At 43.7% G+C, this 14,284-nt stretch overlaps 1 protein-coding gene across 8 annotated transcripts in view; it reads right to left on the minus strand.

Annotated features, from left to right (window-relative positions):
- The window catches only part of RIC8B (RIC8 guanine nucleotide exchange factor B), a 119,449-nt gene extending 113,758 nt beyond the window's left edge, over positions 1-5,691 (minus strand). For 7 of the 8 annotated variants that reach the window (XR_004059605.1, XR_004059608.1, XR_004059604.1 and 4 more), the window contains exon 1: positions 5,155-5,691. Coding sequence is in view for 3 of the 8 variants with exons in the window: in XM_010381316.2 (XP_010379618.1) it covers positions 5,155-5,238 (84 nt within the window). In the remaining 5 variants the exon portion in view is untranslated. The remainder of the gene's footprint in view (positions 1-5,154) is intronic. The other variant, XM_010381332.2, reaches the window with a different exon arrangement.
- Between the last annotated feature and the right edge of the window lie 8,593 nt (positions 5,692-14,284).

Below are 14,284 nucleotides of genomic sequence, written 5' to 3' on the forward strand. Positions count from 1 at the left end.
GCCCTTAGTCACAGTTTGTTGTTGATAATCATGATAATGGTGGCAACTAATCTCTCTACTAAATCTGTTATTAGAGAAGGCCTGAGGTCTGGGCACTGTGCCTCATGCCTGTAATCTCAACACTTTGGGAGGCTGAGGCCCAGAAGTTCAAGACCAGCCTCCAGCCTAGGCAACATGGTGAGATCCCCATCTCTAGAAAAAAAAAGAACAGGCCTGTGGGGAGCAAGAGCTTGAACAGTCTAGACTAGAATGATACATACTTCCCCAAATTAACAGTTCATTCTATAACTAAAGTGGCGGTGTTTAGGAGTCAACAGTAGCCAAAGGATTCTGTATCTGTGGATTCAACCAATCATGGCTTGAAAATATTTGGGAAAAAAAAATTGTGTCTGCGTTGAACAAGTGCAGGCTTTTTTTTCCTTGGCATTATTCCCTAAATAATACAGTACAACTACCTACCTGTATAGCATTCACATTGTATTATGTATTATAAGTAATCTAGAGATTATTTGAAGTATATAGGAGAGGCCAGGCACAGTGGCTCATGCCTGTAATCCCAGCACTTTGGGAGGCCCAGGTGAGCGGATCACTTGAGGTCAGGAGTTCACCACCAGCCTGGCCAACATGGTGAAACTCTGTCTCCACTAAAAATACAAAAATTAGCCAGGCATGGTGGCACACATCTGTAGTCCCAGCTACTCGGGAAGCTGAGGCAAGAGAATCGCTTGAACCTGGGAGGCGGAGGTTGCAGTTAGCCGACATCAAGCCACTGCACTCCAGCCTGGCCGACAGAGCAAGACTCTGTCTCAGAAAAAAAAAAAAAAAAGTATATAGGAGGATATGCCCAGCCAGGCTCAGTGGCTCACGCCTGTAATCCCAGCACTTTGGGAGGCCGAAGTGGGCAGATCACCTGAGGTTGGGAATTCGAGACCAGCCTGACCAACATGGAGAAACCCTATCTCCACTAAAAATACAAAATTAGCCGGGCATGGTGGTGCATGCCTGTAATCCCAGCTTCTCAGCAGGCTGAAACAAGAGAATCACTTGAACCAAAGAGGCGGAAGTTGTGGTGAGCCGAGATCGCGCCATTGCACTCCAGCCTGGGCAACAAGAGCAAAACTCCATCTCAAAAAGAAAAAAAAAAAAGGATGGTGTGCCCAGATTATATGCAAATACTACGGTGTTTTCTATCAGGGACTAAAGCATTCAAAGATTTTGGTATCGACAAGATTCTGGTATGCACAGGAGATCCTGGAAGCAATCCCCTTTGGATACTGAGGAATAACTGTAGTATACCACTCCTGAAAAAGAAACTTTTTCTGTGCTCAAAAACACAGAAGAGACAGGGCAAAGGCAACATAGCCCTGCAAAAAGATCCCTGGATATGGAATCTGAAGACCAGGTCTGCCATTTCCTAGGAATTAATATAAGATGACACACGAAATGTGAAATGCTTGGGATAATACATAGCACATAGCAGGTACTCAATAAATGTTAACAGGTGAATTTAGAGGAGAGAAAAACAACTGCTCCACCCGTTAAACAAACAAACAAACAAACAAACAAACAAACAAACTTGCCTATGCTGAGACCTATGCTCTGTTATGCCCTTGACAAACAGACAAGTTTCATTCTTTCCGGGATAGATCTTTCCTCTCTCCAAGATAACAAAGGTCGGTGAATGAAGCAAGAAGGTTTGGAAATGAGAGTCTATATATATAACATAGTAGAAATTAGATGTTTCCTGGAGCCCGACAGGTATCTCGGAAAGTGGTACAAGGTATTTTGCTACCCATTAGAAAAAGAAGGGGAAGAATGGAGCATTATTTCCAAATTTTAATATTGTGCTATGCCAACTCATGCCATGTTTAATTTTTTTGTTCAAAGCTAACAGTTATGGAGCGCCTCCTCAGTGGCAGGCACTGTTCTGTATGCTTTACACATGTAACTCATTTAATCCTGATAACAAGCCTATGATATAGTTACTATTATTATCTCCATTTGGCAGATGAGGAAACTAAGCCACAGCAAAGTTAAGTAACTCATCTTAGGGCCACACAGCCATTAAGTTGAGGATCAGTGGCCAAGCTGGCTCTGGCCACACCTCTTAGGTACCCTGGTTATTGTAATTGTAACTTACTGAGTGCTTCCTAGCTGCATTGTGCTCAGTGTTGGCATTACGTTTCACTTAATGTAATCCTCACAATAATTTAAGAGAATGGTGATATTATCCCTATTTTACAGATAACTGAGATTCACAGGCTTAACATAATTTATCCATAGTCGTAAAGCTAATAAATGGCAAAGTTGGGATTTGAACCAAGTTTATCCGATGCCACATCCCACCACCTTTCCACTATATTTGACTGCCTCCTTTCAAGGACTAGCTTTATTAGAGGAATAAGGTAGCATAAAGAACCTCTCCAGTACTCTCCCAAACAATGAACCAGTCTCTGTCTACAGTATTCATTTCTCTCTATTGGACTCTTCAATGCCCTATGATCACCTCATAATCCAAACATTTCTCAAATCCATTTTTCCAGACAAGGAAACTCAAGTATATGGTACCCAACTATTTTTTTGAGGGTTCCAAATTCCATATACCACAGAGCTGGGCAATTTAATTCCACCTCCCCATTCTTACTGCCTGAACCACTGTGATCATACATTCACTTCCTATTCATCTGCTCTCAAAATCTCTCCCTTTGAGGGGCACAACCTCTCTGCAGTATGATGCTCTGCCATTTTCTTTATACTATAATCAGCCCTACTGTACTGGCCCTACTATAGTCAGTATTAAATATGAGAGATTTCTGGCCAGGCACGGTAGCTTACACCTATAATCTCAGCACTCTGGGAGGCCAAGGTGAGACCATTGTTTGAGCCCACCAGTTTGAGAGCAGCCCAGGCAACATAGTGAGACCCCATCTCTACAAAAAATGAATTTAAAAAGTTAGCCCAGTGCTGTGGCACACACCTGTAGTCCAGCTACTTGGGAGGGGCAGCAGGGAGGAGATGGAGGCTGTAGTGAGCCATGATCACACCAGTGCACTCCAGCCTGGGTGACAGATACAGACCCTATCTCCAAAAAGGAAAAAGAAGGGAGTGCTTTCTTCTGAAAGAGCTAACTGACCCAATTCACATCTAGTCTGAGCACTCTCAGGCTTGATCCTAAAATTACAAGTGTTTGGGAATTTTCTGAAACACTTCAGATACCACTTTAAGCAAGACACACCATGCAAAACAACCTTAAAAACATTAGCAATACAAAAGGGGAGCTGGAGATGTTCAGGTTTTAAGCTCTGACAGCACCTGGCCAGGAGTGGTAAGCAGATACCAATCTGGAGGGAGACCAACGAGAAGAGATAAACTGGAGGAAGCAAATCTGGAGTCTAATTAGTTTAGCCATAAAGGGAAGGAGAAATATTAAAGAAGGTGATTATATCCAGTTGAAGGTTTTTCCTCCTTCCTCCCCACAGAAACAAATTCCTATTTATTGCTGGGTATCTGGCATATAATAAGTGCTAAATAAACATTAGTTGATTCAACAAATGGCCAAGTGCTCTGTTGTATTTCTTGCTTCTGAAAATCGTTTGAAGCTGCCTCATGCCTTTTCTGGAAAGCAGTAATAAATCGAGTTAAATCATTGTAATCTCCACAATATGTACAACTATGCATTAAATGAGTTATTCCTAAATTAGGCAGACATGTTCAACAGTAAAGCATATCAGAAAGTGAAGGAGCTAAGATATGAATAGAGAGAACCTGTGTATCCTCCCAAGGAAAGTAACACAGTACGGTAGAAAGAGCGCTGGACTTGGAGTTGGACCACCTAAATTCAAATCTCAGCTCTATCTCTCAGGGGCTGTGTGGACTTGGGACCACATTATCATCCTAAATTTTATCATTTGTGAATTGGGGAATACCCATCACTCTCCTCACAGGGTTTTTGGGAAGATTAAACGGGAATTCAGCCGCCAGCATGCCATTTCTGCCCCGGGTGGAAAAGATTCAAAAATAAGACACAAATTGTCAATAATACAAAGTGGATGGATGCCGTGGCGGGCACAAAGCAAACACTGAAGGGGAGATGATGTACAGGGGCAAACGAAAGAAAAACATTAACAGTTAGGTTGTGACTTAGTGTTGGGTTTGTTTTCACAGAAGGGAGTCGCCAGTCATTCCTATAAAGCAGTCATCTAAACCAAAGGATAAAGGTGTGGTAGGCTATCTTTTGAAGCAAGCATGTAAAATTCCTGGAAGGAAAAGTAATGAAGAGCTAACGGTTCTTAGAAAGAGGTTCAGAGAAGTGACTGGGATTTATAATAAGATACTTTTTTTACAGCAGAGTTGTAAAGTGGAAAGAACTAAACTGGAATACCAGCTCCAAGTATGACCTTGGGCAAGTTACTTAACCAATCTAGAGTCTCAACTGCAAAATGCAGATAATACCTCACAGGATTGCTGTAAGATTAAATGAGATAATGGACAGGAAAGCTGTTAATGCGATACAAGTAATAGGTATCATTAGGAGTTACATTCTCCACCCACTTACAACATTATATGTCCATGACCTTGGGCGTGATTTCAGCTCTTTGCACCTCGGTTTCCTCATCTATAAAATGGGGAGGATGATACCATCTACCCTATAAACACTCTGAGGATCAAAGGAGACCATAGATGAGACATCAATGCCTTGAAAACCGTACAGTGCTAAAGGTATAGAAAGAACTGCCATCGTTGCTGATACGTTTTATACATGTCAAGGGCCGTGTTTATGCAGGGAAGCATGTATTTTTATACCATACAGGTGAGGAAGCCTCGCATGCATTTATGCATCCAGGAGTGAGGCACGGGGCACAGATGCACATCTATGGATTCCGGGGGTGTGACTTGCACGCTTGAGAGGAGGACCGGAGGTCAAGCTGCTGGGCCAGGAATCAGAGGAGTGGGCGCTAGAGTGGGGATAGTGGGATGCAGGATGCACGGATGGAAAAGGCTGGGGGCACAAACACGCATGCCCAAGCCGGAAACGTTTTCGGGGGAGAGCAATGCGCATCCCCGGAATGAAGGGGGTGGGGAAGGATGCGATGTGCAAGCACGGAGGGCGGCCCGGGGGTGCGATACCGCACGCCCGGGGCCAGGACTCTTTACCTTGTCGCTGTAATCCCTCAGGACCCGCTCGATAGCCCCCGCTTCGCCGGCCCGGACGATGTAGAGGGCGCGCTCCTCATCCATGGCCGCAGGTGCGGGGGAGCCGCGGCCGCTCTGCGCGCCCAAGCCGCTGCCTCCAGGTAAACGCCTCGCGCCCCCGCTCGCTCCTTCCCAGCTTCCTTCCTTCCCTCCTTCCCTCCCTCCCTCCTGCCTCCAACCCGCCAGCCTCCGCCCGGGCCGGCCCGACGTCACCGCCCCTCAACTTTCACCCCGCGACGTCACCGCTCCCCCAGCAACCGGCGCCTCACGGGCCACCCCGGACAAGGCCCAGGACTTGGTCGAGGCCTGGCTAGCGGACCGAGGCGGAGTCAGGCCCAAGGTCCTGCTTGCTCTCCTGCCTCTCCCTCCCTCGGAGGAGTGTCCAGTCTTTTAAGGGGGCTTTCACAGACTGAACCGTTCTTTCCTGACCCTCCTCTATGAATCATTCTCAGCGGACAAGAGCAACCCGGCTCTTCCCCGCCCATCTATGAACCAGCCGCTAAATGGACTGCAATTCCCTGCATGCAATGGGGTTATCCCGCTCTTCCATCTAATTTACTGGAGTGCCGAATGGCATGCTGGGATTAGTAGTCATCCAGCCGGAAAGACTTCCCGCCAAGGGCATGCTGGGAACTGTGGTACCGCGAAGGCCGGAAACGGGAGTCTGGCGGCCGCCTGAGGCCAGCGGCGGGGAGACCGTTAGAGAGAGGGTGTAAGCCTCTGCTTCGGTGTGGTTCCTTACGCCGCTGACTCTCCTGCTCCAGCCTTGGCTGGCTGGGCTGGCTGACGGTTGCGGAAACTGCCATGCCTTGGTGGGAACTGTCAAGCACCGGTTTCATTCCCTTTTCTCATTTAGCGGTTTCGGTCTCGGAAATTCCTTCCTCCCTTGTTTGCATTCTTGTTATGTACTCAGCTACAGTAATGTGGGAAATAATCGAAGGCAGTTATCTGTATAAAAGAGGACTCGGCGATTTTCTGCCTTAATACTAATCTCTAGCGTACATCTCGTGCCACCGGGGCTCCAGACTCTCTTAGGTGATTTCCCCATATCCTCTAATTCTCCCAACACAAATTTTTGTGGAAATAAAAAGGAACCCGAATAGTTTTAAGTAATTTATCCTAAGTCACACGGCCAGAGAATGGGAAAGTCGAGGTTTGAAACCAGGCCTTACCCCGCGAAATGGCTGCTCTCCGACCACCAGGAACTGTAGTAATACCGATATAGTAGCGGTGGAGGTGCTGACAAAGTTTCCCATTGCCCCAGTGGTAATTACGTTGTCAGGCACTCTGTTAGTACTTCACCAGTGTTAGCTCTATCAATTTCATACACATTCATTCAACAAATATTTGAGAGCCTGTGTTGTGCCCAGGCACTGTTAAATGCAGTGTGGATACAGTGGGCCCAAAGTAAAGTCCCTGCCTTCATGGAGCTTCCATTCTAGTGAGCACCCATATGAGTTATTCTCATTTTAAGATGAGGAAACTGAGTCTTGGAGAGGGTAATTGGTTAATTTATCAAAATTGCAGATTTTTGGAAATTGAATTTGAACTCAGAGCCTGTGCTCTTTCTGCTCTCCCAAGCTTTTTTTGATGGAGAGTGGATGAATTCTCCAAGTAATTTCAAGTTTTCCATTCCAAAAAGCCTTTACCCGTAGCCATCCTTGATGTCTACCCTACCAGTCTCCCCCTCTTGAGCTGTGCTGAAGAGGAACTAGAGGGGGCAAAAATTTATTCATCTAATGATTGAATTTCTTCTATGCTGTGCTAGATATTCTGCTAGATGCTGGGAATTTGGAAATAAGAACGAACATGGGACCTGAGTTTATGGAGCTTTTGGTCCTTCTGTGTATTGTACTTTCCATGCAGCAAACATTTATTGAGCATATTTGTTGAGTCAGGCATTGGGTTAGGTGCTCTGTAATAAATTAAGTCAGAAAGATTTTAATCCATCTCTCCAAAAAGCACATTTTAGTAAGGTCATGGAATAGTTAGCTGAATTCCTAAGCTAATAGTAACATCTTGCGATTGTTTTTTAACAGTTTACAGAACGTTTTAATACTTCTAATCTCAATGGATCATTGGGGAAGGTATTGTTCCCGCTTTATAGATAAGAAAACAGGGTCAGACGAGTTAAGTAACAAGAACTGGGACTCAAACTGAGAGCTGTTAACAAAGTATTTGGGTGCCTACTCTGTGTCCAGTACAGTATTAAGTGCTTTGGGGATATCCATATATTTATTTTTGGAGCAAGGGTCTCCCAGAGAGGATATTAAACAAGCACAAAGTATCTTATTTCCGTAGAGATGTTTCTCTTTAGAATTTTTAGAAGGTCTCTGACATTTCAGACACATGTCTTTGAAATGTCTGTTTGCCAGAAATAGGCTATGTTTTTAGGCTCCAACTCTGTACTTCTAAAAAGAGATTTTAAAAATGTAAAAACAGATGAATTAATGACTTGGGAAGTTGTACTTTAGTAATTTTAATTAAATGTTCATATTCTGATTTTATAACTCAAAGGGATCTTTCACTCTACTTCAAGTCATCTTTTGACCACTGACGAGACTCTGGTTCCAGAAAAATTAAGTGGCTTGTCCAAGGTCAATAGTTACAAGCAGACTCTGGGAATGGAGCCGAGACTAGCTGAGTCCTAGGTCACTGCATCACTTTACCTTCTTGAATATTAGTTATGGGATACTTTCAGGGACTAGAGGCTCTTGTCGTGTTCTGACTCCACTTCCTGGTGATGCTTGAGTGGCATGATAGCAAGGAATTAAGATTTAGAGCCTTGGTAATCAAAGCAACAAATATTTTTTCACAAGTCGTTGCTCTTAGAAGCAGTAATATAGTAATCCTATATATATCTATGGACAGAGCTCTTAAATTCTTTAAATATCTTCATGTAGATTATTTGGTGTAATCCTTGCTATAGCTGAAATCGCAAGGTCAATAAGAGGCACATCTTCTTTTTTACAGAGAAAAGGGAAGTTCAGAGTATTGATTAGCTGGCTCATAAGCAAAGAAGTTTGCTAATAAATGGTATAGTTAAGGGCTAGAAGCACCCTGGGCTCTGATAACATGAAATATTATGGACTTTCATGTTAGGGCCAGTGAAAAAGCCTGCAAATAGATACTAGTCATTTATTTTGGACTTTGATATATCCTGCTGTGGCATTTCCTCTTGCCATGACAATGGGCTAGTTGGAATGTGTCAAATTGAAGGTCTTTAATGAGTACCTGGTGCTAACAGCTTTTAAAATTCAACTGTTGTAATACTTAGAATACATTTTCTTTAGGAGAAAGCAGAAATTTAAAGCCTTAGCAGCTTGGTCTATTGGCTACAGCTCCAGAATTGGAGTTCAGAGAATTCCACTAATTCAAGATATGACTTGTCACTCAGCAACCACCACCGCGCTATGTGAGGCCACTCACTCAACTTTTCTTGAGGTTTAGAAATGTAGAACTGAAATAATAGCTGGATTGTCCCACAGTGTCCTTAGCTGTTAAACTAAGGGATTGATCCAGATATAATTTCAGTTCTAAATTTTTCAGTTGTAAAATTTTGTGATTCTCAGAAAAACAAAACCACCTTTAAATATGCTCATTCTTTAGAAAACCCTATTAATAAGAGTGGGGATGTGAAAAATCAGTATGTGCAAATCAAATATCAATATGATATGTGCAAATCATCCCTTGGGCATACCTCCAAAGATTCTGATTCAGTTGATCTGTGGTGAAATCTGGATACTGGTAATTTTTTTTTAATTTTTTTTTATTTTTATTTTTTTTGAGATGGAGTCTCGCTCTGTCACCCGGGCTGGAGTGCAGTGGCCGGATCTCAGCTCACTGCAAGCTCCGCCTCCCGGGTTTACGCCATTCTCCTGCCTCAGCCTCCCAAGTAGCTGGGACTACAGGCGCCCGCCACCTCGCCCGGCTAGATTTTTGTATTTTTTAGTAGAGACGGGGTTTCACCGTGTTAGCCAGGATGGTCTCAATCTCCTGACCTCGTGATCCGCCCGTCTCGGCCTCCCAAAGTGCTGGGATTACAGGCTTGAGCCACCACGCCCGGCCCGATACTGGTAATTTTAAAAGCTTCTCAGTTGATTTGAATAAACAGCTAGTATTGAGAACCACTGGATCAATATTTTGATAGAGTATCTACCACTGAATTGGTTTTTTGATAGACCCCCAAACTCATGTTCATGTATCTCATTAGTCTTTGAGACATAACCTGACGATATGAAAGTTTTTTTTTGGCCAGGCGTGGTGGCTCATGTCTGTAATCCCAGCACTTTGGGAGGCCAAGGTGGGTGGATCACCTGAGGTCAGGAGTTTGAGATCAGCCTGACCAACATGGAGAAACCCCGTCTCTACTAAAAAAAAAAAAAAAAAAAAATACAAAATTAGCCGGGTTTGGTGGTTCATGCCTGTAATCCCAGCTACTCGGGAGACTGAGGCAGGAGAATTGCTTGAACCCGGGAAGCAGAGGTTGCGGTGAGCCGAGATCACACCATTGCACTCCAGCCTGGACAACAAGAGCGAAACTCCGTCTCAAAAAAAAAAAAAGTTATTTTTATTTCATTTTTTACCAAGAATTCTGTCTCAGCCGAGCACGGTGGCTTGTGCCTGTAATCCGAGCACTTCAGGAGGCCAAGGCAGGCGGATCTCTTGAAGTCAGGAGTTCGAGACCAACCTGGCCAACATGGTGAATCCCTATCTCTACTAAAAATACAAAAATTAGCTGGGCGTGGTGGTGCATGCCTGTAATCCCAGCTACTTGGGAGGCTGAGGCAGGAGAATCTCTTGAACCTGGAAGGCAGAGGTCGCAGTGAGGCAAGATCATGCCATTGCTCTCCAGCCTAGATGACAGAGCGAGACTCCCTGTCTCAAAAAAAAAAAAAAAAGAAAAAAGAAAAGAAAAAAAGAATGTAATCTTCCTTTGATAGCAAAGTTACTTAACAGTTTTATCCTTTAACCCATATTTAGTGCTCACTGGAGCACAGCGTTGTCTTAGATACCATAAAAAATTTTAAAAAGTAGAAATAATTGATTCTGTCCTTTGGGAATATAAGAAACAACCAAATAATATAGTGATCTTTTTTACTGATAGGAAGAAACAAAGTGAGCATAGTACTGTGTAAATCAAAGCAAGATAAACATTAATGGGAAGGAGAGTAGTCAGAGTAGTCTTCTTGAAGGAGGTGATCTATAAAGAGGGATGGTAGAGAGAGCATAGAGGGCTCCAAGACAGGGGGAAATGCTATGAGAAAAGGTCAGGAGGCCAAAATTAACAAGATGCTTGTTGAGAAATGATACCAGCTTGGTTGAACTTGAAAGCCAGCAATGGAGATTTCTTAGAGGTCAGTGGGAAAGGAAAAGTTAAATGGGAGAGATGTTTCATAATCAGTGATGACTCTATAACCAGCCAGTCCAACTTCAACTTACAACATGTTGCATTCCTGAAAACGTTACCTTACAATGCTGTATAACATAAAATTAAATAGAATTGGGAGACAGGAAGGGAGAGTCTGTTGCTGACTGTCTTCACATCTTTATGCACATTATTTTATCTCTATCTCATAAAATTAGAGTTGGACTAGATGACTTCAAGGGTTTTTTTTTTCCAACTCTTAAAAATTTATTTGATTCAGCCTTTCAGCACCTTTATGAAGTTCCTCAGTAATATTCACTGTATTCTGATTGCTTAAATTGAGTCCATGCCGTTAGTCCTAGGCAAATGTCCTTCTACTTGTTTAATATTGATTGGCTACCCACAGTGGGACTCTTAGATTAAGCATACAAAATGGGCTCTGCCCTTTAGGAGTTTTTATTTACCCAAGAGCAGGAATGTGGGTCAGACCTATTTGCATCTCGCTGACTTGGAATCCCATCCAAACACCTCTTGGGAAAACCAGCGCTTTGGGTGGCAATGCTGTAATGTGGTGAAAGAACCCGAACTGAGAACTGGAAAACCTGGTTTTTAGCCCTGACTCACTGTGTGAGTCTCAGAAGCCGATCATTTGTCAAATTCCTTGAAACCCTTCTGGCAACCAATTTTTTGTATCTAACAGGAAAACCTGAAGCCAAAAGACTCTAGTTTGAATTTTAACTCTGGGTGTACGGGGATAAATCACTTGCCGTCTTTGAGCACCGATTTTTCTCAACGTAATGAGCATAATTATACCTACTTTGCAGTAAGTTGGAAGGGTTAAAAGAGATGGCTGTCAAAGTGGCCAGCAAGGCGGACCTGGCATGGAGTAGCCACTAAAATGTTAGCTGAACTGGAATGAAAAATGCAACCTTCCTTAGAAAGATGTGAAGATTCAGGGCTAAACATCTTGCCGTTCCTATGGATGCACAAATGCATGAGTTTTGATGTTGCTGCTGTTGTTTTTAACAACAGCAAAGTGATTCCAATGCGCTGCTTTGGTCTTTAGACTTTGGTCTAAAGACTTTAGACTTTAGACTTTGGTCTTTAGACATTTTAACACTGACATGCTGTAAGACAGTTTTCGGATAGTGACTGTTATGTGTATGTGTGTGTAAATAGGAATCTAAAACACTCTTTCAGTACCCCCTTCCCATATCGATGCCTTTGCAATTAAGTTTATTGAGATTCACATGTCAGAGGAAATATATTCTCACAACCTTTCTTCCCACCACCTCTTTTGCAGTAAGGCATTAATTTACTTACCAACATTTGATTAAACTCTTAAGGTTCAACCCTAGGAGGAGGTGGCGGTGGACAAAGGATTATTGTCATTCATCATCAACACATTTTAGTCTTCCCCTCGAGTTGCCTATGAAGGATTAGCATTTCCCTGAAAGGAGGAGGACAGAATAAATTGCGTCTACCGCCAAAGAACTGCCAGCTCCTTTCAGCTGGGGGCACATACCGGGAGCTTTTCCCATATTAGTCAGCTTTATCTCAACTTTTGGGCAGTGCCTACATCTGAATTTCATGGGTTTCAGGGTCAGTCAAAACAGAATTGTAGGGCTGTTGAGGTCAGAGGCCACCTCTGTCAAAGGGTAGTGACCTTAACAGCAAGAGGTAGCCAGTCTCCTCCATGCTCCCTCCTCCCCCACCCCAGTGACTTCATTCTAGTGAATGCTTGGCTCATTGCACGCCCCCCTGCAGAGCTTTTTTTTTTTTTGACCTGGTAATAAAAATCCTCTGTGACCTGGTATTTTTTTTTTCATTATTATTGATTTTCTTTTATTCCTGTTTCTCTATAGAATAACCAAATCTCGGTCATACATAATGCACTGGTTTGTATGTACGTTGGGAAATGACACAGGGAAACGTAGTCTGCTATTTATTTACAGTGAGCAGAATGCCACCTCTGGTTTAGGGGAAGATCTGGTGCCCAGCTTAGAAACTGCCTGCATTTTGTGAGCACAAAAATTTCCCAAAACTTCTGAAACTCTCTTCCACCCCAGTAAGTTCTATTACCACAGTCAAGGTTGATTTTTAAAACTGCAGAACTGCTCAGGAGAGGGGAATGGAAGTTGGGATAGGGGTGGGAGGGTGGGAAGAAAAGTAGGAAGGAGGAAGACTATGCTTTGGTAGAAAAAGCACAGACAGGCTCTGGAGTAGTATTTCTTTTATTGTGTTTTAAAAATTAATATATAGCAAGAGACAGAGTCTCACTGTGTTGCCATGGTCTTAAACTCCTGGCCTCAAGTGATCCTTTCTCCTTGGCCTCCCAGAGTTCTGTGATTATAGGTGTGAGCCACTGTGCCTGGAGTAATTTTCAGATCCCAGCTCTGCCCCTTAAACTATAACCTTCAGCAAGGCATTAAGCTGCTCATAGTCTCCATTTCTTCACCTGTAAACAGAAGCGATTATGCCACTGGTGTTGCAGGGAACTTGTGAGAAGCAGACATGGCGAGTCTAATGTGCCTGGTACAGAGAAGACTTCAATAAATGGGAGACTCTGTGGATTAAGGCAGATCTATTTCAGAAATGTGCCCCTGAGTGTGAGGTGAGGAAAGAGTGTAGCAGACTTCTCATTTAAAGATCATCCTTCTGCCTCAACTATATTTTGGTTCTTAAGACATCTTGCAGTTTATTGTTTCTGAGAGGTATAGCATATGCCAAGACATTCTGGATACCGTCCCTCACAGGGGCACAGTTTGATAGTTCCTTGAGAATTCACTCTTTTAAACTTCACTCAGAGGCTTTTCTTTTCTAGGAGAAGACATAAATACCAAGTATCAGCACTTCAACTCTTTCTAAGGCTGATTCTCTTACCCCTGCTGTCACGGTCAGACCTCATTATTTTTCATAATAGATTTTAAACAGCTGGTTTTAGCTCTTGAGGCATTTATGATGAGAAAGGGAGGCATATAACTGGGGAGTCCTATTTCTCCCACCCACCATCTCTCTTCACCCACACTCCTTTCCTAGCAACAGCTCTTTCTTCATCTCTTGTGGCCCACGTCTTCCGTCCCACCTACACCAGCAGCAGCAAAATATGGGGGTGAGAGGGCGGCGGCAGGGTTGGGGGAGGTTGAGACACAGGAGGGGGATTGGGGGAAGAGCTTCAGGGAGGAGGCTGGTGAAGCACAAAAGGTTCTGACCTCCTTGGAACAAGAGGAAGCCCCAAGCACTGTGTCCAAGCTGGCTTAGCTTGGGAGGCTGCCAAAGAACTGAAGCAGAGAAGTTCCAGGTTAGAAGGGCAGGCGGCAAAGTGGTAGGGAGGTGGGGGTAGCTGAAGGGAGAACAGAACAGCGCAGTTTAGAGAAAGGTTTGTCAGCTAAGGGAAAACTATGCACGGTGTAGGTTACTGTGGAGTGCCAGTACTTGCACAGAGCATGGTTCTCCACTCTGGACAAACAATGCTGCAAAAGAGAAACTTGGGCCACATGTTCAGGGAATAGTAGTAGTCCCTGAAGTTTAGAACTGGAGGGTGGAAGGGATCGTGTTTCTCAATGTTGACTGCATATTCAATCACCTGAGGAGCTTAGGAAAATACTGATGCCTGGGTCACGTTCCAAGTCACTATTCATTGTGGGTGGGACATATACATCAGTATTTTTGTCTTTATTAATTTATTGAGACAGGTCTCTGTGCCCCAGCCTGAAGTGCAGT

This window comes from Rhinopithecus roxellana, chromosome 10 (assembly GCF_007565055.1).
Source record: "Rhinopithecus roxellana isolate Shanxi Qingling chromosome 10, ASM756505v1, whole genome shotgun sequence".
Classification (NCBI taxonomy): domain Eukaryota; kingdom Metazoa; phylum Chordata; class Mammalia; order Primates; family Cercopithecidae; genus Rhinopithecus; species Rhinopithecus roxellana.